This window comes from Silene latifolia, chromosome 6, assembly GCF_048544455.1.
Source record: "Silene latifolia isolate original U9 population chromosome 6, ASM4854445v1, whole genome shotgun sequence".
NCBI classification, from domain to species: Eukaryota; Viridiplantae; Streptophyta; class Magnoliopsida; order Caryophyllales; family Caryophyllaceae; genus Silene; species Silene latifolia.
This window is the reverse complement of record NC_133531.1, coordinates 117,298,476-117,323,071: the sequence shown is the minus strand read 5'-3', so window position 1 is coordinate 117,323,071 and position 24,596 is coordinate 117,298,476. Positions and strand designations below refer to the sequence as shown.

Genomic DNA, 24,596 nt, shown 5'->3' with positions numbered 1-24,596 from the left:
TTCCTAGGCAATACAAATTCCTATATGCAACCAAATGACCCCTAAATACGGTCATGGTATAGACTATAGAGTTTAGGGGTACACCATAAAATTTCAAAAATGTAGGGGTACAATATAGAAAACCGAAAAACTCAAAAAATAGACGGTAGAATATCCCTAAATTTTTTATTTTATTTATTTGACACATTAATAAATTTTCGATGCCTACAATTTGATACTAAAGATTTTTAATCAAATGTAAAAGCTAATAAAAATCGAAGCTTTATTTTTTTTTTTTTTTTTACAACGATTAAATCGAAGCTTTAAAAACAAAGTTAGAAGCACTCCCTGTAAAGAATAGGAAAGTTTGTATATATTCAAGTGTGTAAATTAGGTTACATGTTAAGTGTTTATATAGGAAGAGAGGTTAAGAGAGCAATCTAACTAATAGCTAAAACTATGCTAAGAGAAGCTAGAAACTAGGATATACAATTGACTCAACTAAATGATATACATTGACTCAAATACTAGAAAATAGGATAGAATAAAGGAAGAATAAATATGTTGGTTATTTATTCTTAACACACTCCCGCAAGATGGACGGACGGAGTGTAAGGCCAATCTTGAAAGCAAGCAAATCGAACCGCGGCCTTGGCAGAGGTTTGGTTAATGTGTCAGCTAGTTGGTCATCACCATTAATATGTTGAATACGGATAGTCCCTAAATTAACTTGTTCACGCACGAAATGGAAGTCCAATGCTAGATGCTTCATTCGAGAGTGAAAGATTGGATTGGCCGAGTAGTTTGTAGCGCTGAGATTGTCACAAAATATAACCGGTGCTTTTGATAATGAAATTCGTAGTTCAGCAAAAAGGGACCGTAACCAGAGAACCTCAGAAGTGGTGTCCGCAATAGCACGAAATTCGGCCTCAGTTGAGGAGCGAGATAAGGCACGTTGCTTCTTTGAGGACCACGAAATAGGGTGCTTACCCAGAAATACAACAAAGCCGGTAGTAGATAAATAGTCATTATGATCTCCGGCTAAATCAGCATCACAGTAAGCATGAAAATTAAGAGGATTGTCTTTGGCAAAGAAAATACCCTTATGAATAGTGCCCTTGAGAAACCGAAGAAGACGTTTTAGTGCGCCCCAATGTGAAGCTGTTGGATGCGTAAGAAATTGAGCTAACTTGTTTACTGGGAATGCGATATCGGGCCGAGTCAGTGATAAATATTGTAGGCTGCCAACCGCAGCTCTATAGTTTGTAGCATCAACTGTAGGTAGGTGGTCTTGACGAATAAGTTGAGGGTGCGATAGCATAGGGGTAGTTGATGGACTGCACTCGAGCATGTCAAAGCGAGCAAGAATATCGGAAACGTACTTTGATTGATTAATGTGAATACCAGATAATGTAGGAGTCACTTTCATGCCAAGAAAATAGGATAGAGGACCCAAGTCTTTGAGTGAAAACCGTGTAGAGATAGCATGGATAAACCGAGTCACTTCATTTGAATCCGGACCTGTAATTATTATATCGTCAACATAAACAAGAGCAATTAAGCGAACGTTAGTGCGATCAAAAATAAAGAGCGAGGAGTCCGAAACAGAATTTCGAAAGCCATAGGAGATAAAGTAATTCTTTAATTCAGTGTACCAAGCACGCGGTGCTTGTTTTAAACCGTAAATAGCTTTACTTAGTTTGCAAACGTGATTAGGAGCATTACTATCCGCGAATCCCGGCGGTTGAACCATGTAAACGGACTCAGTCAATGTCCCTTGGAGAAAGGCATTATTAATATCAATTTGACGCATAGACCAACCGTTGGAAACGGCAATAGAGAGAATGAGTCGAATTGTGACGGGTTTAATAACGGGACTAAAGGTTTCGGTGTAGTCAAGGCCAGGACGTTGATGGAAGCCCTTTGCAACAAGACGAGCTTTGTGTTGCTTAAGAGAACCATCAGGATTGTATTTGATACGGAATACCCATTTGCAACCGATGATATTTTGAGCTTGATCGGGTGGGACAAGAGTCCATGTGTCATTGCGAAGAAGGGCCTCATACTCGGACTGCATAGCAGTTCGCCACCGAGGGTCAACGAGAGCCTGTTTGACCGTAGTGGGAGTGACGTGGGCAGAAGGAATAGAGGACAGTTTAGCATATTTCGGGTTCGGTTTTCGGATATTATTTGATAGTCGTGTATTGTGATGAGAAGAGGAGGCAGCAGGAATCAAGGTGAGCTGAGTATTTGTGACGGTTGTGGTGGATTGGTTGCGTGGTTGGTCGGATGAGTCGAGGGTGGGTGGAGGTCTGGGTTGACACGGGTGGTGAGTCAACATGGGTCGTTGATGGGGATGAGGCAGGGGAAACAGAGGGAGGATTTGAAGGGGTGTGAATTATAGGGATAGAAAAAGAGCACCAGGCAGAGGGTTGAATAAGAGGGGATTCATCAGAAAGTTTAAGGATATCAGAGTATGGAAAGTGATTATCAATGAAACGGACATGCCGTGATGTGTAGACTCGAGACGTAAGTGGGTCGAGACACAAATAGGCACTTTGGGTCATAGAATAACCCAAAAAGACACATTGAATGGATCGGGGTTCAAGTTTGTGACGGGTATATGGCCGGAGCCAAGGGAAACATAAACAGCCAAAGCTATGAAATTTACGGATGTTGGGTTCGGATTTAAATAAGACAGAGTAGAGAGATTGATTTTGTAAAGTCGGTGTAGGTAATCGATTTATTAAATACACAGCTGTGGAAAAGGCGTAAGGCCATAGTGTAGTCGGGAGACAAGCATAGGAGAGAAGCGAGAGACCCGTTTCAACAATGTGACGGTGTCGTCTTTCGGCAAACCCATTATGTTCCGGGGTATGAGGAGGAGATGTGAGAAAATTTATGCCATTAGTATGAAGATGCTTAGTAAGTTTGATGAATTCGCCACCATTATCGGAATAAAATTGGCGGATTGGTTTATTAAAATACTTCTCAATAATAGCTCGAAATTTAATAAAAGTGAGAGCAGTGTCGGATTTGTGCTTTAACGGATACAACCAAATATAGTGAGTAAAATGGTCGACGAATATAACATAATATTTGAATGAGTCGGAGGAGGTGACGGGGGATATCCATAAGTCGGAAAATATTAAATCGAGAGGAGCAGATGACTGTAAAGTAGAAACAGAAAAGGGTAGTTTATGACTCTTATTAAGTTGACAGGAAATACAGGGATCGGAAATAGCAGACAAACGTAAATTAAATTTAGAATTCAAAACATGCATAATTTTATTTGAAGGATGCCCTAAACGATGGTGCCAAGCAGAAGGGTCGGATGCTGTAGCAATGTGTGCGTGAGGCGGAGTTGGAGTCCAGTGGTACATGCCGTCAAGGAGATGGTCGTGAAGAAGAGGAGCACCCGTCTGAACATCATGAAAAGAGAAGGAATCGGGTAAGAATTTAGCAAACGCATTATTATCGCGACAAAATTGCGAGACAGATAATAATTTGTGGGAAATTTTTGGAACAACTAAGACATTAGAAAATAAAAGAGAGTGCTTTGAAGAGAGAATAGAAAAAGAACCAGTGTGGGTGATTGTGAGGGGCGAGCCATCACCAATTAGGAGATCATCCGGACCTTCATACGAGTTATGAATAGAAAGCGTGTTGAGGTCATCGGTGATGTGGTGAGAGGCTCCACTATCAACCACCCAAGAGCGAGGAGGCAAGGTGGACGATTGGGTAGCAGTATTAGCTTGGGGACGAGGCCCTCGGTTTTGTCGGGTGGGAAAAACTACATTAGGGTAGAGTTTTTGGAGAAGAGGACAGGCGGAAGCAACGTGTCCAACCTCGTCACAAAAGTGACAGCGGCCACGATAGGGTTTGGGGAAGGATTGGGTCTGATTCGAAGATTGGTTTTGGGTGCGATTTTGGTGTTGGTAATTGTTATTGGTATAGGTTGGTTTGGAGGCAGAGTAAGAGGAGCGATTTTGGTTGTAGGAGGGTCGATTGTGGGAGGCGACATGAGCCGATGGTTGAAAGTTGGTGTTGGCAAAGGGAGTTTGAGAATGTTTGACACGAAGTTCGTGTTGAATGAGTTTCTCGTGGAGAGCTTCAAAAGTTATCGGGGTATCTCTAGCACGAACGGCCTCAATGATGGACCGATATTTGTCTTGATCGAGTCCATTGAGGATTTTGTTTGTGATGTCATCGATGTCCATGGGGTGCTCAAGTTGTGCAAGATCATCGGTGCACGCCTTGATGGAGGTCATATAGTCGGTTATACTCATGTTCTCGGTGTGAGAAATATTGTCAAGACGATCTTTAATTTGGAGGCGATGACCACGGGACGAATTAGCGAAGGTCCGAGTCAGCGTGGACCAAGCTTGGTGGGACGTATTGTCATTGACAATAAGCCCAGCGATTGGGGAAGACAAAAGTGCCCGTGAGTGCACCGAGGATAAGTTGGTCCTGACGGTACCAAGTTGAGTGAGCAGGGTTGGGTTCAATAGTATTTTCGGTTGCAGGAGGAGTTGGTGCTACGGTAATAGTCGTTGGTGGTTCGGGATTGGTACCGTCAAGGTAGGAAAATAGCTGGAGACCATTCATAATGGCACGCACTTGAAAGCGCCATTGACGAAAGGTCATCGTATCCTTGAGTTGGATACAATTGGAGAGCGTGACAAGGGTAAGGGGCGAGTTTGGTTGAGCGGAATTGGCAAGCTGAAGGTGATGATTGGCCATGGGAAAAAAAAAGGAGGACGGGTAAGGGATGAATTGACTGAGGCGAGTAAACGGAACGAGAGTCGGGATTGGCGTTTTATGATCGTGAGGATCGTAGGTCTCGTGATACCATGTAAAGAATAGGAAAGTTTGTATATATTCAAGTGTGTAAATTAGGTTACATGTTAAGTGTTTATATAGGAAGAGAGGTTAAGAGAGCAATCTAACTAATAGCTAAAACTATGCTAACAGAAGCTAGAAACTAGGATATACAATTGACTCAACTAAATGATATACATTGACTCAAATACTAGAAAATAGGATAGAATAAAGGAAGAATAAATATGTTGGTTATTTATTCTTTAACACTCCCAAGCTGGATTAACATGGAATTGCATTTTCGTCTCAAAAGTTGACATGCCTGCCTGGAGAATTTTGCAAGCTCACTACCTTATATGAACTCGAGATAGTCGATTGTCCTCGACTGACAAAAGGATGTCGAAGGGCAACAGGTAGTGACTGGCCCTAGATTCAGCATCATTGAGAGGCTCTTACTCTCTTAGGATGATATTTCTATTTGTTTGCTTAGTTGACGGATGACGGTACTTGACCTCAAAAACAATGCTGATGGCAAGTACTCCGTATCTAACAACAACGTGGAAGTGTCCCTAATCATGTCAGATCATCAATTATACAAGGGATGATTTGTGCTCCGGAGATGCATCTTGATATGATGATATCTAAAGACGTTTGTTGGAACAGAGTATACTTAGCAAGTTCATTTTTCTGCTTAAGGCCGTCAGAATGAAAAACACGAGGATCAATCAACATTTTCTAATTCTTGTAGGACACCGCGAAGAATTAATCCACATTTTAATACGAGAATTAATCCACATTTTAATATAACAGCAAAAATTACAATTGATTTTAAGGCAATGTGGAGGTGGAACATTCATATCCTACTGAGAAACGCGAGCATGCAATATGGACTACTAAATACGCAGAAGATGAAACTGAGTCATGAAATACAGCAGAGTAATATAACATTGCGTATGTCTTCTAGTAAGTTCATGGCAGTTGATTTTTGATTCATCATTCGCACATAATGTAGCAATTAGCAGAGCAAATACTTTAGCGACGCAGCAAAAACAAACCCTGCAGCACTAATAAGGATGATGCTTTTGTCCAAAGTCATGTCTGGAATCCCACCAAAACCGAGAGATTTAAGACATCTAATTTAGCAAGGACATATTGCAATCCATTCCTGAACTACCTGGGGCGATGTGTCTACGCATCAATACCCTGAAAACGCCATCCTTGATTACATGCTTCACATCAACTATCTTGCAGCAAGTACACCGCAACTTCAAGCCAGCTGCATAAGTACGACCCCCTTCATCAAACGGGTGTTCCTGTGAGCCTTCTCCTCCAAACCACAAAGAGACCCCATTTTCAACTCTCAAGTATTTGTTCTTTGCTCCTAGACTAGGCATGTCGATTCTAATGTACATGCGCATGTCATTAGTGTCAGGCAGCGGCTTTGTTTCTACCACTCCTTCCTTTCCATCTAGTAGGTACGGGTTTATGTGTGCGCTTGCGATCTTTCTCGACTCCAAATAGGCTACAAAGGATGCAAAAATGCTTAATTAAATATATGGGTGGCTTTGAATATATTGAGTCAGCAATATTATGTTACACATATGTTGCGACTGACTGCATAAACTTGGTGAGTCAATAATTAGTAAAGCAAACACACGTAATCAATCAAAAAACGCATAAATTATCTAAAACTTATCACACGAGTTGACAAAAAAGAACAAGCGAAAGAATTGTAAGGGATACCATCGTATTGGGCCTCTTTTGTTGGTTTTGGGCAGCAAGAACAGTCCCTTGGATGCAAAGCCATGTCTTTATGATAACCTTCATAACCTGAACAAAATTAACATTAGGATTCGTAAGCTTTAGAATTGATAACCTTCATATGATTAAACTGTCTTAATAATCAAAATGAGATAGATTAAAGGAAACACCTGGCACAGCATCATGATCATTCAGATACTTAACAAGCTTGTTAAAACAGCAATCTTTGTCATCCCCAATATGCAAACCTGACTCTGCAAGTTGTAAAAAGAGTTACTTATTATACGAGAGTCTCGATGAGATCGACCCATACACATAATTCAACGTTCTCTCCCATAGTAATGCACCTTGACATTTTTTGGGAAGAGGGTTTTTAGGAGGGAAGAAGTGGAGAATGCCATCTGAATTTGGGAAGAACAGTCTTAGTGACCCATTAAGAACCGTCATCTGGACATCAATCTCGTCAGGGTTGCGATCAAGTACTATGTAACCACCATAAACTCTACCGGAAGACTCCCAATCAGGCCAGACTATAGGGGCTTTTCCAGTAAAGGTGACAGTATGAGCTTGGCCGCGTTTGAAAATCTTAACGCCGTCAGCTGGAACACCTGGCATGTCGACGCGGACGTACAAGCCACCGTTAACTTGACGGGATTCGTAAGCTCCTCTTGGGCCGGGTTTTTCTTTGAGTTGGTACACATGGTCTTTCCCTTGTATTTCTGTACATTCCCATCATCTCATCATTATAATATTACTCCGTAAAGGAATCGAGGGAAAAGTGACGGTGGATCAGTTGTAATAAGATATAAAAACGAAAGATTAAAAGGGAAAATGCATTAAACAATGATAAACACGAGAGGAGATAATGATTGAACGTTGGAATCACTTGTGTTATTGCATTCTTAGGTTACACAATCATCTTATTTACCATAATTACAAAATAACATTTAACATTCCATCTTTGAGGAAGCTTGTGAATTGAGCCAAGGATAAGGCTTAGTTGAGGGTAGGCTCGTCTAACAAACAAACAAAAAAAAAAAAAATTGAAAATAATCCATCAACACTCAACAGTTACGGTCATGTAAGCCCGTTTTACGCAAAAATTGAGTAAAACGGATCTATTTACACCACCTACATGACCCATTAAAGTAAAAATATACTCGCTCCCTCCTGTCCATTTGTTTACTTTTGATTTTAACACAAAAGTAAATAGGAGGAAGGCAATTATTAGTTGATTAGTGGACTAAATTGGGTGTGGATGGTCAAACCCAAATATTCATAAAATTGTAAGATAAACAATTGATTGAGATTTGAGACACCCTAAATGAAATAGATAAATAATTGACCGACACAATAGGGAGTAGTTAGGAGGAACTCATTTTATAAGTTCCTTATATAAGATGGTCATAAACAATTAAACATGGAACTTGTAAAGTTGTAATCAGGGTTAAAAAAAAAAAGAGTAAATAAATAAGCGGTGTTAAAAGTTTAGAAAATAGGGAGTACCAGAAGAGTGGGAAGAAGATTCCGCCATTTCTTCTTCTTGTTTTGTTTTAATTGGTTGGTTTTATAATTTTTGAGGAAGAAAGAAATTCAGGAGCGATTATGTGTATGGAGGACAGGAGGAGTATTGCAGAGGAATGACTGAAAAACTTGTTGCACTTTTGTTAGTCCAAAACGTCTGTGGAGTCTGATATTATAACGGGTGAGTTTCACACTTTTCACGAATTTGTACTTTTTTTTGCTTTTTTACATAGAGACAAAACCATGGTACGGATTGTTAAAGATTTTGGATTTTGATGAAACCTTGTGATTTTCTTGCTTGTATTCTTAGTCCCCAATTTAAGGCCTTGTTTGGTTGCCCTTTCAATTTATAGGAAAATACAAATCCCATGAATTGTAAAAAGGGGAAGATGTTTGGTTGTCAATTTTTTGGCAAAATGTAGGCATTCAATTTTCCAAGGAGTTTTGAATGCCTACATAATGGTGGAATTGAATGACCTAGCCCCCCTAGGTAGTTCACAACTCCTGTGGAATTCAACTCCCGCATGCGCAACCAAACGACTTTTCCGAATTCATGTGAATTCGTATACAGGAAAATAATTCACATGAATTGGATATTCCGGTGTCAATTAAATTCCTAGATGAACCAAACAAGGCCTAAATTTAAACCAATTTCAATGTTAAAGTTTTTTTTTTTTTTTAACCCTACCTATAAGACCTTTTATTAAACATCGCCTTTAATAAATTTTCTGACATTTTGGTACCTGTAAAAAAATAAAATTGTAAAACGCAACCAAATGGTCGGAGTTTGACCAAATTAAAAAAAAAAAACAACCGGCGTTGATTTCATCTTATAAACATTCTCACGTGCCATTTTTTGTCTTCATTCCTTCATCGCCTTCTTTCGCTCTTAAATCTTTCATTCCATCATTCCTCATTTATCTCCTGCTTCATCAAAGCTCTTCTGATTTTCCTTAAGATGAGCTATTTCTAAACCTAGCTCATTCATTCGTTCTCGTTCTTCATAATTTGAATCCTCATCTCTTCCAATCGTTCCAACCTTAGTTTTTGCATAACAATTTCTGACTTCAACCAAGTCATCTCATTCATGGGCTCATCAGCCCACATGAAATAATTACAACCACGCACTAACGTCTCCAGATTATAGAACTTACATGCCAACAACTTTCTTCTCGTATTTGCTTCATTCCGTCATTCGAGTTTTCAAACCGGTTGGAATACCACATCAACATTTGATAAGTGGCTTGGATGTGGACTCTTAGCCGCCAAAGGATGTTGTTGTAAGTAGAAAGTGAGAGGCTAGAAAAGAAAGGCGAAATGAGAGAAAAGAGAAGATCGAGAGGAGACATGAGAGAGAAGACATGGGAGGGTGAAGAGGGAAAAGGGGGGATAATGGTTAGAATATAAGGCAAAAAAATGGAGGGAAACAATACTTCGTACGCATGAAATTATTTACCGCCAGAATTTTCAATATAATAGCCAGTTTCCGGCCAATTGGTTGGGTTTTACAATTTTATTTTTTAAAGGTACCAAAATGTCAGAAAATTTATTAAAGGTGGTGTTTTGCAAACACCTTTTTTATAAGCTGGTGTTAGACAAAAAACCCATAGTTAAACTTATTATTCAGTTCAAATTCATTCAATTCAGTTTTACTCGGTTAAGTTCAGTTAAGTTCAGCTATCTCTTCACAAATTAATTCAGTTCAGTTCAACTCAATTAAGTGCAGTTTAGCTCAGTTCAGTTCTATTGAATTCAGATTCTTTCAACAGAAAAGAACATATTCTTACTCAGTAATTCTTTGGTGAGACGATTCATTGTATAAAAAGACAACTCATTTGTTAACACTAAATGAATAACCTTTTGTATAAAAATGGACCATTTATTCTTTATTTTCTTTGCATAAAAGACCTAATGCTCATCTTTTCTAAAGCTCTAGCAAAATTAACTCAAAAGCTAGCTAAATACCGAAAAAGGAGTAATGATCTTCTCCATTTTCTCAAAAGAAATGGAGATCCATTAGCTTTTAATGGTTGAGATATAATTCTGGATAAATTGGGTGGTTTTCTCCATTTTCTCAAAAGAAATGGAGATCCATTACCTTTTAATGGTTGGGATATAATTCTGGATAGATCGGGTGGTTGTAAATACACTTGAGTAGAAAAAGGTAAATGTGAAAATGAGATATATAATATAATATATGGTTTGGGTGTATTGAGGAAATGGAGAGCCAAATTGCCAAAAAAGCTTGCTACAACTTTGTAAAATACTTGCTCCATTAAGCTATACCCTACTCTACGTATTTGCAAAAATTATAAAAGTTAACATGAATATATTTTTTTCCCGTAAAATATACGAATTTGTTTTTTTTATACGTACATTATTTCATCACTTTTTGGGATTCCAATTGGAAATATACTACTTGTGACTTGTGTAGCCTACAACATCTTCCTAATGGGGTTCAACAACTCGCCGAGCTTCGCAGTCTACAGCTACCAAGGCATAGAAATTTAGAAGCACTACCAGAATGGATCAGTTGCTTCTCATTTCCCATTACTTAGAGTTAAACAGAATTCCAGAATGTGGTATCGTGTTTCTATCAGTACACCTGTCTCTCACTCTCGCACAAATATGATCATATAGCTTGGTAAAGCTACTGCAAGTCTACAAAAGTGGTAATCCACAAAGATACCGCTTAATCACACTTTGAAAGAACATTCCCTAACATACAACTTTCGTTACAGCAGCAGCCAACAGATACTACAATCGATCGATCCTTCTCACTTTTTTCATAAACTAAGAATCATTGTTTTCATAAGGCAAATATAATACTGTAGCTGATTTTAAGACAACGTGGAACATTCATATTCTACTGAGAAACCAGAGCATACAATATGGAGATGCTAGTAAAACATAATGCAGCCTAAACAAACCTTAGCTAAAGTAATCAACATGATGTTTTTGTCCAAATCCCTCCAGAACGAACCAAGAGATTAAGGCCTCTCAAGTAAGGTAATCCCGCAATTCATTCCTGAACTACCTCGGGCTGTTTGTGTACGGAACAATACCCTCAAAACTCCATCCTTGATTACATGCTTCACATCAACCATCTTGCAGCAACTACAGCTCAACTTCAAGCCTGCTGAATAAGTACGACCGCCTTCATCAAACGGGTGTTCCTGTGAGCCTTCTCCTCCAAAGAACAAAGAGACACCTTTTTGGACTCTCACTTTGTTGTTCTTCACTCCAAGACCAGGCATGTCGATTCTATTGTACACGCGCTCCCCCTTAGTGTCAGCCACCAGCTTTGTTTCAATCACTCCTTCCTCTCCTTCTAGTAGGCACGGGTTTATGTGTGCGGTTGCCACCATGCTCAGCTTCAAATAGGCTACAAAGGATGCAAAAGTTGCTTAGAATATATTATACAGCAGAAATTAGGTGAGTAACTGACTGCATTAACTTGGTGAGTGAAAATTAGTAAGCAAATACACATAACCAATCAAAAAGAAGTAAAATTAGCGAAACTGATGCAAAAAAAATCGAGTAAAAGAAGTGTGAGGGATACCATCGGATTCGTCATTCTTGTGAGTGTCTTGGCAGCAAGAACAGCCGCTTGGATGCAAAGCCCTGTCTTCAAGACCTTGAAAACCGGAACAAAATTAACATTAGAATTCTTGTCCATTATAATCAGTAATCACCGTAATTTGATAATCAAAATGAGATAGATGAAAACACCTTCAAGAACAGTATTATGATCATTCAGATACTTAATGAGCTTGTTATGACAACAATCTTTGTCTAGATGCACCCCTGACCCTGCAACTTCTAAAAAGTGTTACTTCTACTAATCTCGCTATAACATTATTATTATGAGACCGTCTTAAAAAACACTTACGAAACAATTAAATAGGAAAAACAAACAAAGCAGAAATGCACCTTGACAATGTTTGGGAGGACGGTTTTTGGGAGGGAAGAAGTGGAGAATGCCATCTGAATTGGGGAAGAACAGTTTAAGAGACCCATTAACAACCCTCATCTGGACATCAATCTCGTCAGGGTTACGGTCAAGTATGACGTAACCGCCATAAACTCTACCGGAAGACTCACAATCAGGCCAGACAATAGGGGCTTTTCCAGAGAAGGTGACTGTATGTTCTTCGCCGAGTTTGAAAATCTTAACGCCATCAGTTGGAACACCAGGCATGTCAACCCGAACGTACAAGCCGCCATTAACTCTACGGGCTTCGTAAGCTCCTCTTGGGCCGGGTTTTTCTTGGATTTGGTAGATATGGTCTGTCGCTTCTATATCTGTACATTTCCAAATTTAAAATTCTTCACCAACATAATTCAAGAAGTTTGGAAACAAAATACAAGAATCGACGACGAGGAAACGCAAGTTAGGCGAACAAGAAAATGTGAAAGTAATAAATGAAATGTAGAGAAGAGAATTGAAAGGCATGCAATGTTAAAAGTTGAAAGTAAATAGAGCGTACCAGAAGTAAGGGGAGAAGATGCTTCCGCCATTTTTGAGAGCTTGTTTAATTTTGTTGTTTTCGAAAGTTTGTTGTTTCTGTTATTTTCTGTTTATAACTTATAAGAGAGAAATTGTGAAATATATAGTAGACAGTAGTGTAGTGATGAAGAGTATGGAGAATTGCAGGAAGAACAAAGCACACTATTGGTTGTTACAGATTTTAATTCATAAAATACTCATACTCCGTATTTGGATACCGGTAAACCGGTTGAGTCATGTGAGGTTTATATTCGTGTCAAATGTAAACGGGTCACAACTTACAAAACCTTCATCCCAAATCTATACCAGTTAAATATCCTATTGTGTTCGGGCCGACTAACTTATATAAATGGGTTATCAAGTCTTAACGCATATATGTTAATTTCATGTTTGGTTTCGTGTCGTGTTTTAGGATCATGTCAATTTTTTGAAAGTTTATATATATTTATGTGATGAAAAAAAAAATAATCAGGATTAATTTAGAAAAAATTGGTCATTCGTCTCGAATTCCTGTTTAATAATGAGTCCAAACCCAAATTTAACTCAATTAAATATTGTGTCGTGTTTACCCACTTATATAAATGGGTCATTAAATCTTGATTAAGTCTGTTAATTTTTTATCGGGTCATATTTTCAGGCCTTATCATTGTTTGCCGCTGTAAATAGAGCTCCTCAACAAGTCATATGTTTGTGGCCAATTTTACACGAAAATTGGGTAGAATTTGTAAAATTAAATTATTAAGAAAATTGTGTCCATATTAGTGTCCAAAAACTCCATCGGGACAAGAAGAAAGATCTACATATGATTTTTATTGACTTGAAAAAGGCATATGATAGGGTACCGAGGAAATTGCCTGGTGGGCTTTGACAAGAAAAGGGTGTATCTCGAAAATATATTGACCTCATAAAGGACATGTATGAGGGGGCTAGTGCAAGTGTTTGCACTAATGTTGGGAGAACGGAAGAATTTCTCATTATCATTGGAGTGCATCAAGGTTCCGCACTAATTCTTTTTCTCTTTGCTATAATTATGGATGAGTTGACAAGGGATATTCAGGACGACATCCTTGGTGTATGATGTTTGCGGATGATATTGTGTTTATTGATGAGACGAAAGAGGGGGTTAAGAAAAAGTTGGAATTGTGGCGGCATACTTTGGAAACTCGTGGATTTAATTAGGCGAAGTAGGAGTAAGACCGAGTATTTGAGATGCCAGTTCAGTAGCGTGACGAGGTCGAGTATTGTTTTGATGGGAATGTTGTTGTGGGGTCAACTTTCTTTAGATATCTAGGATCTATTATTCAAAAAGATGGGGAGTTAGACGGAGATGTATACCACAAAATCAAAGCGGAATGGTTGAAATGGAAAAGAGTTACATGGCTTTTATGCGATAAAGATATGCCCCAAAGATTAATGGGAAAATTTTAGCACACGACGATTAGGGCTGCCTTACTTTACGCCTCCAAGTGTTGGGCCGTGAATCATTGTCACATTCAAAAAATGAGTGTGGCGGAAGTGCATATGTTGAGGTGGATGTGTGGCCAAACAAGGAAAGATTGATTAAGGAATGTGTTGATTAGGGAAAAGGTGAAAGTGGCGCCAATAGAAAACAAGATTATGGAAAACCGACTAAGATGGTTTGGCCATGTGCGAAAGAGACCTATAGACGCACCGGTTAGGAGGCTGGAAGCATAAGTAACAGAAAAGTAAGGTTGTTAGAGTTAAAGAGAGACCAAAACAAACATGGCTGAGTGATAGAGCACGATATGAGATTTCTCGGGCTTGATGAGGGAATGGTGACTGAGAGGGCACAATGGAGGGCATGATTTTTAGTAGTTGACGTTCTTTGAAATATTTAATGTTTTTATTTATTTTTAAAAATTTATTTGTTTTTTTTTTCCGGATTTATTACACCTTTTTACTTGGTTCACTTTTAATAATTGGTTCACTTTTAAGGTATTTCGGACCTTTAAGTTTTACTTTGATTTTCAAAATCGTTTTAATCTTTATTCTCGATTTAAAGTCTAAGTTCTAATAAAAGAATCCGAACTACGATTTTAAAACCTATAAGTCTACCTAGCTTTTGTATTATGTTTCACTCCTATTTTGTTTTTCACTTTTTCTTTTCTATATTTTCGCCTTTTGAGGTTTGTGTTTCTCCCATGGACAGTTCTAAAGGATGATTCATATCAGCCGACCCCAAATCATTTTGGAATTAAGACTCGGATGTTGTTGTTGTTGTTGTTGTTGTTGTTGTTGTTGTTGTTGTTGTTGTTGTTGTTGTTGTTTACAAAAACTACTCTTTATAAAAGGATCATGCTCAATTATGGACATAATTGACCATATTACCATACAATTTTAACACTTATATTCCCTCTCAACCCCTCAACCACCACCCCTGCTACAGCCACCGCCCACCACCCCATCCAAACCACCCCACCCCTCCCCCACCCAACCACCCCAAAATCCATCCCTTCTGATGAGCCGCCTCCCGCCAGTCAGACTTACCCACTTATCCCATGTCCTACATGCCCAGATCCACCCTTCTCTCCCCCCGCTTACCTCAAGCCAGACCCGTCCCCACCCACCTATGTTGGAAATATAGGGTCAATATAGGGGCGAAGATATATTGAGAGAATATATGTTGTTGTGTCGTGGTATGGAAGCCACTGAATGAAAAATGAAATCGCCTCGACCACGGTACAAATCGGAATGGGCTTCATTCCCCAAGGTCACACAACACTCCTAAAATTGTTTACTCAACCATTAGGAGATGAAACTCATATGGTATGCTCAAAATTATCAAAGAGAAGTAGTATATGATATATAGAAGATGTGTCTTTCAAATACTACAACCTTCTCATATTTATATGGGTAGAAAATGGACACCAAAACCACAAAGTTAATGGCATAACCACTACCCATAAACATGGGTCAAACATGATGTTACTGACTATAAACATGCAAGTGGTGGAGAGAGTGTAGAGATTCTCTTACGAGGCATGAAAAACTTCTCTACAATGTAATCTATCTAGACAACATTACTAGCCTTTGCATGACTTTCAACAATCCCCTACTAATGCAAATGATAGACATCATTCTGAGCATATTAATAAGGGTTGATATTTAAGCATTAGTATCTTTCTATTTGAATTAACACATAGTGAAATGGAACAATTCTTTAATCACCTAGAGAGTTAGCGAATCTTGAACTCCTAGACTCCAGGGTAAATTTAAAACACATATCTCACATTAAGTTCCAAACGAGTTCCGCGATACAATTCAACAAATTTATGGCCAAATGAACCTTGGGATTCTCACGAGTGCTCTAGAGAGATAGCCTAGTCTCTCATAGAAGGAGGTCAATCCTTCACACTCACGTAGGTGATTCCTTCAAGTCTATCTCCACATAGACCACTCACGCATGATCTATAGAATCATTAAGAGCTCTAAGGCCGGCTCAACCTCTCAATACAGCGGTGAACCCATGAAGTCCTTCTCAATAGGACCATCTAAACATAGGGATATAGATTCATTAAGAGAAATATCTAAACTTTCATCATTATGATGATCTCATTAAGTCCGTCTCACAAGTCCATCTCTTTATTTACCGCCCACGTTCAAGTTTCATAGCCACCCTTAATTAGTGGGAGTTAATTATGAAGTAATTTGGTGCTAAGACTCCTACAAAATGAAGGTCTTACGTAGGATTTATATTACTATTGAAGGATACAGTTACTGCTCGCCGTTTAAAAAGTTTGGAATTTTATAATCCAATACGGCGTACATCTCATTTGTCTTTACATCAATACTATATATTAAATCCAGAAACCAAGAGACTTCAATGTAATTAAAGAAAGTTATACAAATTAATTATACTATATAGTTTTAAATCAATAGCACCGTGTGATGGACCCGATTAAGGGATCTCAATGCAAATATTATATAGTTTGGGTTAAAATTAAATTATATAGAAGCTTGGTAATTTTCCTAAACATGGTCAGTTTCCTTAAAATAAAATAATTAATTAAGATAGTCAATTTCAAGGAGACTAAAGAAAGAAGATGCCTGGTAATTTTCCTAAATATTTATAGAAGACTAGAAGATGGTCAATTTCTTTAAAATAAAATAATTAATCAGTATAAACATGCACACTTATGGTATTAATTATTATCATAATAAAATTATATATTAAATTTAAAATCTATGCAATTTTATTAAACTTTATAGTTTATTAGATGTATAGAGATGTTAATTATTTAACGTACAAAAATATAATAAGTAGGTTATAAATAATTCGAGTTGGATTCCATAATATATAATATTGCATAATTCTTTCGATTTGATTTAATGCATATATGTAATAAATTTATATAATTATATAATCCTCTTAAAATTGCATGCCTAAGTAGTAAAAGTAATTTCATCAGTAAAGAAAAGAATTGTACTAACATTGGATATAGTTATATGATAGTAATCACTCATTTGAATAGTAAAAGTAACAATATTATCAACGAGATTAGTGAGAGTGGTAGGAACAACAACGGGAGTAGTGAAATAATCAATATTAATGCGGCAATAGTAAAAGTAACAATAATTACGGCGAGAGTAGTGAAATTATCAATATTAATGCGGCAGTAGTGACAGTAACAATAATTACGGTGGGAGTAGTGAAAGTAACAATGATTACAAGCAAGTAGTGAAATGTCATTACTATTGTTTCATTAATAATAGTAAATTATTAATAGCGGGAGTAGTGAATTTGTCTCAAAATTTATTTCATCGTAATTTTAGGATATCTTATAAAAAATATATTAATGATCGATAAATTTATGTGTTATGCAACTTTAAGTAATTTTATTTAATGAAAAAAAAAATTAATGGTAAGTAGAGGTAGCCCGGGCGAAGCCGGGCACCAATACTAGAATAAGGAAACAAAAAGACTTATTCTTTTAATTAAACTAAGATAAATTTGCTAGAATTTTATAAACTATAAATTTCTAAGTTTTTATTGTTGTTATCAATCAATCAATACTATATATTAATTCCAGAAACCAATGGACTTCAATGTAATTAAAGAAATCTATACAAATTAATTATACTATATAGTTTTAAATCGATAGCACCATGTGATAGACCTGATAAAGGAACCTCAATGTAAATATTATATAGTTTTGGTTAAAAGTATAATATAAACATGCCTTAATGAAGAATATTTATGGAAATTACATTAAATTAAAGTAATTAAATTTAGAAAATACAAGAATATAGTAATTTTCCTTAAAATTAACATGCCCCACTTATGTAATTTAATTAGTATCATCATAGAATAATAGTATAGTATTGATTAAATGTAGTAAAAGCAATAGTAGCAGCAACGAGATTAATAAAATTAACGGTATTAATGTGGGAGTGTGACAGTTATAATAATGATAGTGGGAGTAGTGAAAGTAACTACGAATGTAGTGAAAGTAATAGTGGTAACAATGAGAAAAAGTATGAACGATTAAATAACCAATCGACTCAAGGAAATATTTTATTTATTTAAATATAGGCCGGATAAAATTAACGGGAACAATGAATTTAACAGAAAAAAATAGAGGAATTAGTAAAAGAAACAATAGTAACCACGGGAGTAGTGAACGTAATGATATTAAGAAAGAATGTCGTGAAAGTAATAATATTAAGGCTCCGTTTGGTAAAACTAGCTGAAAAGTTACCTAAAACCTGAAAAGCTACCTGAAACCTGAAAAGGTAGCTGAAACCTGAAAAGGTAACTGAAAAGGTAGCTGAAAATTATGACCTGAAAAGGTACCTGATTTTTATTAAAACTGTTTGGAAGACTAGCTGAAAAGGTAGCTGATATTTGGTCAAATGACGTAAAAGGACATGGCTTATTATTGTTAGCATTTATGTTTTTATTATTATTATTGTGTTATTGTCGTTGGCATTGTTAGTAATTAGAAAAAAATGCAATTTTTTTCACTATAATTGCACAAGTCTTCAACATGTTTCAAAATGACGGAAACAATAATTAAAGTACGAAATTTATTTTCGCAGTACACATTTTACTCAATTCAATACACTTTTTACATTAATTTCCATTTGCATACCCTTGTACTACAAACATCCATTTAATTAAATTCTCTCAAAGTCCAACCATAGACCTCCTAAATCGATCATATTTCTTTCATTATACATTATAATTCGAATATAAGACACGTTTTTTGGTTCGTGAATTAGAAATTATACGTGAACTAGTATTGTAATCCATTTTTTTTTTGTATTACGTTTGTTTTATTTAGGGTTTGGTTTTACTAAAAGGTGGTGTGGTGGTTCGTTGTGACGCAGATGGAGGGGCGGGTTGTCAGGTGGTCGGGTGGAAGGGCGGCGTGAGTCTGACGGTCATCAAAATCGGTGATGACGGGAAGGGCGTGTAGTGGTGATAATGGTGGAGGAGTTGTGGGGTGTGATCATTTTAGGGGATGAGTAATGCGGTCTCCGGCGAGTGAAATGGGTGGTTAGCGGCAGGACTCGGTCGGATTCTCCGGCGGTCGACGAAATGGCGGGGGCAAGGGATTGTAAGTGGGTGGGCATGGTGGTTCTAAGTGGTTGGTGGTGGAAATTTGAACTGAATTTTTTTCTTTTACGTAGTACAGAGAGAAAGATGAGAGAGATTGAGAGAAGGGGAAATGGGAGGGGCAATATTGGAAAAGCGTACTGTATTGAGTAAAATTTGTACTGCGAAAATCAACACCCTTAAAGTATCACGATAACGTAAAAAAAAATATCACACAGTATATCAAAAAAATGTATTTTATGTATACGAAGTAAGTTTTCTATTAAACCATACATAAAAATAGTTAATTAAATTGTACCCTAAATTAAAGTATTGATATTATCACGAACGCTTTTCATTTCCGTAAAAACTATTTAATTGGGTTTATTTGAGATCATAATATAAAAAATAATAATATTGGAGTAATATATAAAAAGTTGAAGGGTAAAAAAGGTAAGCGAAATACAATCAGGTACCTGAAATCCCAAATGCTACCCTAGGTAGCATTTCATTTCAGGTACCTTTTTTGCTATAAAATGCTACTTGCCAAACGCGTTCAAGAAAATAAGCTACCTAAAATTTTTGTGAAAAAAGCTACTTCGATGAAAAAAGGTACCTGAAATGCGCTACCAAACAGAGCCTAATAGCGGGGTAGTGAACGTGTCTCATAATTTGAAAATAAATTTTACATTTCATCATAATTACAAGATATACCGTAGAAAAATATATTACAAATAGTAAACGTGTGAGTTAGACAACTCAAACATAATTTATTTCATTGAAAATAAAATTTTAACGGTAAATAGAGGTAGCACGGGCGAAGCCGGGCACCAAACCTAGTTATCTTTAATTTTCACAAATTCTAAAATAATATGGTGAAACGGTCATTTTCTATGAAAAACTCACATTTATTGTTGTTAATAAAAAAGTGGTTTTCTTATTAGAAATGGTAAGTATTTAAACTCTGTTTTTATTATTTACAGAAGCAAATTTTACACACATGACACACCATAATGACTTCATTCATCATGTAGGTAAGATATATAGGTGAATAAGACAAAACAAATTGGGCCAATTGCATATATCAATGACTAGCTTAAATTGGTAACGTTTATGAAAGGTGGTACTCATGAGCTGGTTTCAAACCTCGCCAGCATCATATGCGAAGTGTGTCTGGGCCGCTGGGCGTCCAGCTTTAATTTGTCAAGAGAACTAGGGAAGACGTGTCCTCAAAATCAATGCACGAAACACCAGCATAAAAAGAAAAACATAGTTAATTCCAAAATATTTCACTAAGCTGCCTTTGACAATAAAAGCATCTGAAAACATGTCGCATAAAATCTTGAGCAGTCAAGTTCGAGTCTCTGAAGATATCATTCAATCCTAATTTGGTAGCACCGGATCAGTTGCTTATCGTCTCTCGCACATGTGGAATTGCATTTCTGTCTCAGGTTCACAGGTCTGACAGAAGAATTTTCGCAAGCTCAAAACTTATATGAATCGTATATGTGGACTGTTTTAGACTAACAAACACAATCGAGGGCAACATCAGGTAGTGACTGGCCTATAAGATTCAGCATATCCCAATATGTATTATAAAATGTGTATTGATGTACTTTCATTCAGTCAGTACATTCAGTATCAAGGAACTATGCGGCTCATATTAGGCTGCAAGTATTTGATAGTTGATATCAGTATGTGCTCTGAGTATCAGACTCGAGATTTCCAAGAATCTTATACTCCGTATTCATTTATTCTTATAGTCTAAAATTATATGGAATGAGTCGTTATCCATTCTCGAATGCCGAGTGTTAATCACTCATCCTTTCCATTTTATTAGTTTTCCTTAAATCCACCCAAAATAGAAAGGGGATGGAGTGGTAAGTGTTCCTCCATCCCCTTTCCATTTTATTAGTTTTCCTTTCCATGTTATTAGTTTTCCTTAAATCCATTCTTGAATGCCGAGTATCTGATATTATTGAGTATGGAAGTGTTAAGTGTTCCTAATCACGTCAGAGCGTCTATTATAATAAGGGATTCTTTGTGCTTTCGGGATGCATGTTAATGTCTACAAGAACTTTGTAGTAACAGAACCGATTCACGCACTAACAGGACATCACCAAGAAAAATATCGGCATTCACAAATGAAAAACACGAAAATCAATCCACACTTTTTAACATCCAGGTGAAGCCCTTGCAGATTTATCATATTGATGTAGCAGTTCATGGCCTTCCAATCTTCTAAACTCATAGGCAATGCATATATAAACTTGTGCAGTGAGCTTTTTTATCAACAAAAGAAAGATAAGAGTTCTTTAATTTTGAAAGAATTATACCAATATGAATGTATTGTATCGAGTGGAGATGACTGATGCCTTTACTGCTAATAAATTTGAATGAAATCGAAATGACCAGACTCAGCCAGATTGACCGTTTTGCTAAGTCTACGGAGTATTAACTATGTACTGTATATACTAAATACGCAGGAGATGAAACTGAGCTTAGAAATACAGTTGGTAATATAACATGGCGGATCTCTTCTGGTAAGTTCATGGGAGTTGTTTTTTCATTAATCATTTGCATTTCTCATAGTAATAGAACACATAATGCAGCATTTACTAGAGGAAATAGTTTAGCAACACAGCCTAAACAAACGCTAACTAAAGTAACAAACACCATGTTTTTGTCCAAATTATGTCTGAAATCCCTCCAGAACCGATAGTTTTGAGACAATAACCTAGCAAAAGAAGAGCCTTAAAGGCCTAATTAAGGCAATCTTGCAATCCTTTCCTGAACTACCTGAGGCGGTGTGTCTACGGAACGATACCCTCATAACGCCATCCTTCATCACATGCTTCACATCAACCATCTTGCAGCAAGTGCACCGGAACATCCAGCCTGCTGCATAAGTACGACCCCCTTCATCAAACGGGTGTTCCACTGAGCCTTCTCCTCCAAACAACAAAGAGGCACCACCATGTTCGACTTTCACTTTGTTGTTCTTCACTCCCAGACCAGGCATGTCGATTCTAGTGTACATGCGGTCGCCTCCATTAGTGTCAGCCACCATCATATTTTCAACCAGTCCTTCCTTTCCATCTAGTAGGTACGGGTTTATGTGTTCCCTTGACGTCTTGCTCAACTCCAAATGGGCTACAAAGGATGCAGAAATGCTTATAGAATATATCAGCAATTTATTGCAAATCGACTCCAATATTATACGCCACATACAACAGAAATTGAAAGTAGTCAGATTTTTGGTGACTAACTGATACTCCATAATAACTTGGTGATTGAAAATTAGTAAGCAAACACACATAATCAATCAAAAAGACGTAAAATAAGCGAAACTGATACAAAAAATCGAGTGAAGTAAGTGAGAGGGATACCATCGGATTCGTCATTCTTCTGGGTGTCTTGGCAGCAAGAACAGCCGCTTGGATGCAAAGCCATGTCTTTAAAACCTTCAAAACCTGCAGAACAAAATCAAGATTAGGATTCTTGTCCATTTCAGAATTTTCTATTCATAAGAAAAGAGATACGGAGTAGATTAAGAAACCTGGCACAACAACATCCTGAGCATTCACATACTGAACAAGCTTGTTATGACAACAATCTTTTTCATCCCCCAGATGTTTCACTGGCCCTGCAACTTGTAAAAAGAGTCTCGTTATAAGATTATCATGAGACCGAGTGACCGACCCATATACATAATTCAACAATCTCTCCCACAGTAATGCACCTTGACATTTTTTGGGAAGACGGTTTTTAGGAGGGAAGAAGTGGAGAATGCCATCTGAATTGGGGAAGAACAGTTTAAGAGACCCATTAACAACCCTCATCTCGACATCAATCTCATCAGGGTTACGGTCAAGTACGACATAACCACCGTAAACTCTGCCGGAAGACTCACAATCAGACCAGACTATAGGGGCTTTTCCAGTGAAAGTAACTGTGTGAGCTTGGCCGCGTTTGAAAATCTTAACGCCGTCAGGTGGAACACCTGGCATGTCGACCCGGACGTACAACCCGCCATTAACTTGACGGGCTTCGTAAGCTCCTCTTGGACCGGGTTTTTCGTGGAGTTGGTACGTATTGTCATTCCCTTGTATTTCTGTACATTTCAAATTTTGAATAATGTTATTGATACTCGAGAATAGTACAATTTCTGCTTTATGATTTTTGTTTCCTTTTAAAATTTCTTCAACATTTATAGTTGAAGAAGTTTGGAAAAGAAGATACAAGAATCGACGAGGAAACACAAGAAAAGGTGAAAGTAATTAATAAAAAGTAGAGAATCAATTGAAAGGCACGCAATGTTAAAAGTTGAAAGTAAATAGAGCATACCAGAAGTAAGGGGAGAAGATGGTTCCGCCATGGTTTTTGTTGTTTTGTGTTTATATGTGTTGATTTAAGAGAGAAATAGTAGTGTGATGAAAGTAATTGATGAAAAGTAGACAATCAATTGCAGGAAGAATCACTGAATATTTGAATGAATGCAATTTTGTTACGCAAAAGCTCTGCTTAGTCTGATCTCAACCATTTTGAGGTCAGGATGGGTGTCTCAGAGTTTTCACCAAAATGTACTTTTTTTCTCACATGCAAACAAAAATAGGATACCGGTTGTTACAGATTTGAATTTCATTAATTATGGGAAGTATTAGGGTGAGACGGGGGCTATTGAGTTACGGTAACATCTTAATAAAAATATGTAATTTATTTTTGGAGAAAAAGGAACACATCGGATGTACTACATCCAATTTTTTTGTTTTTTGAGCATATATGTATTTTTTTGAGCTTATTACCTCAAACTTTATTTATTTTTGAGCATATGTGTATTTTTTTTAGCATAATAAAGTTTATAAGTTAGATTTTAATATTTTTTCCGTCAAAACTCAAATTTAACTAAACTTATATGTAATGTTTTTGAGTTTATTGTAATTTTTTAGAGCTTAATGTTGAAGTGAATAAGCTCAGAAACTTCGTATTGAAACTCAGAAACTTTAAAACAAAACTCAAAAACTTTATTATAATGCTCAGAAACTATAGAATTGGAGGTAATACATCGGATGTATAATCCTCTTGCTGTTATTTTTGCAGTATGTTTTTTACTTAATACAGTATATTTTTTCACAATATTTTTCATTTGCTTACCCTTAGTGAAAAATTAAACAACAAATAGTAAAATCAATCCTCTCGACAAAATACCTTCTCAAATTTACCAATTTTTCAAATGTAAATTCTAATTCAATTGTACAACAATATTAAACTAATCATGGGTTCATGGAAGGGGTGGATCGGTGGCATGGTGAATGCAGTGCACAATACATTCTTTCAGGGACGTAGCCAGGAAATAATAGTAATAGGGGCCGATTTTGCATATTTAATTTATGAAAATTAAGATATATAAATGTGATTTTAATAGCCTATTATAAACCCATT

The 24,596-nt window shown here is 36.9% G+C and overlaps 3 protein-coding genes across 4 annotated transcripts in view; 1 reads left to right on the top strand and 2 right to left on the bottom strand.

Moving 5' to 3' along the window:
* The window catches only part of LOC141658929 (uncharacterized), a 177,454-nt gene that overhangs the window by 109,504 nt on the left and 43,354 nt on the right, over positions 1 to 24,596 (top strand). The window lies entirely within an intron of this gene.
* On the bottom strand, positions 5,760 to 12,666 carry LOC141586324 (putative 57 kDa heat shock protein). Its single transcript, XM_074407516.1, has 7 exons — positions 12,576 to 12,666; positions 12,019 to 12,390; positions 11,123 to 11,470; positions 6,909 to 7,280; positions 6,732 to 6,815; positions 6,544 to 6,630; positions 5,760 to 6,322 (listed from the first exon to the last, which is right to left on the bottom strand). The coding sequence occupies exons 1-7, from the start codon at positions 12,604 to 12,606 to the stop codon at positions 5,934 to 5,936; spliced, it is 1,683 nt and encodes a 560-aa protein (XP_074263617.1). The 5' UTR covers positions 12,607 to 12,666; the 3' UTR covers positions 5,760 to 5,933.
* Positions 21,752 to 23,706, bottom strand: LOC141587153 (putative 57 kDa heat shock protein). 2 transcript variants are annotated; one of them, XM_074408594.1, is made up of 5 exons: positions 23,502 to 23,706; positions 22,897 to 23,268; positions 22,714 to 22,800; positions 22,544 to 22,627; positions 21,752 to 22,307 (listed from the first exon to the last, which is right to left on the bottom strand). In XM_074408594.1, exons 1-5 carry the CDS (start codon positions 23,530 to 23,532, stop codon positions 21,892 to 21,894), a joined length of 990 nt encoding a protein of 329 aa, XP_074264695.1. In that variant the 5' UTR covers positions 23,533 to 23,706; the 3' UTR covers positions 21,752 to 21,891. The 2 variants fall into 2 exon arrangements, with proteins under 2 accessions (XP_074264695.1, XP_074264694.1); XM_074408593.1 differs by having other exon boundaries at positions 22,714 to 22,806; positions 23,502 to 23,652.

Bases quoted from the DNA above. Each gene is read 5' to 3' on its own strand.
- LOC141587153 (XM_074408593.1), bottom strand. From the start codon at position 23,532: ATGGCGGAACCATCTTCTCCCCTTACTTCTG. The intron at 23,269-23,501 runs GTATGCTCTATT...TGAAATGTACAG, and splicing joins ATCTTCTCCCCTTACTTCTG to AAATACAAGGGAATGACAAT. The intron at 22,628-22,713 runs GTTTCTTAATCT...TTTGTTCTGCAG, and splicing joins TCAGGATGTTGTTGTGCCAG to GTTTTGAAGGTTTTAAAGAC.
- LOC141586324 (XM_074407516.1), bottom strand. From the start codon at position 12,606: ATGGCGGAAGCATCTTCTCCCCTTACTTCTG. The intron at 7,281-11,122 runs GTAGTTCAGGAA...GGGAATGTACAG, and splicing joins CCGTACACAAACAGCCCGAG to AAATACAAGGGAAAGACCAT. The intron at 6,323-6,543 runs GTATCCCTTACA...CATCCTTTGTAG, and splicing joins AAAAGAGGCCCAATACGATG to CCTATTTGGAGTCGAGAAAG.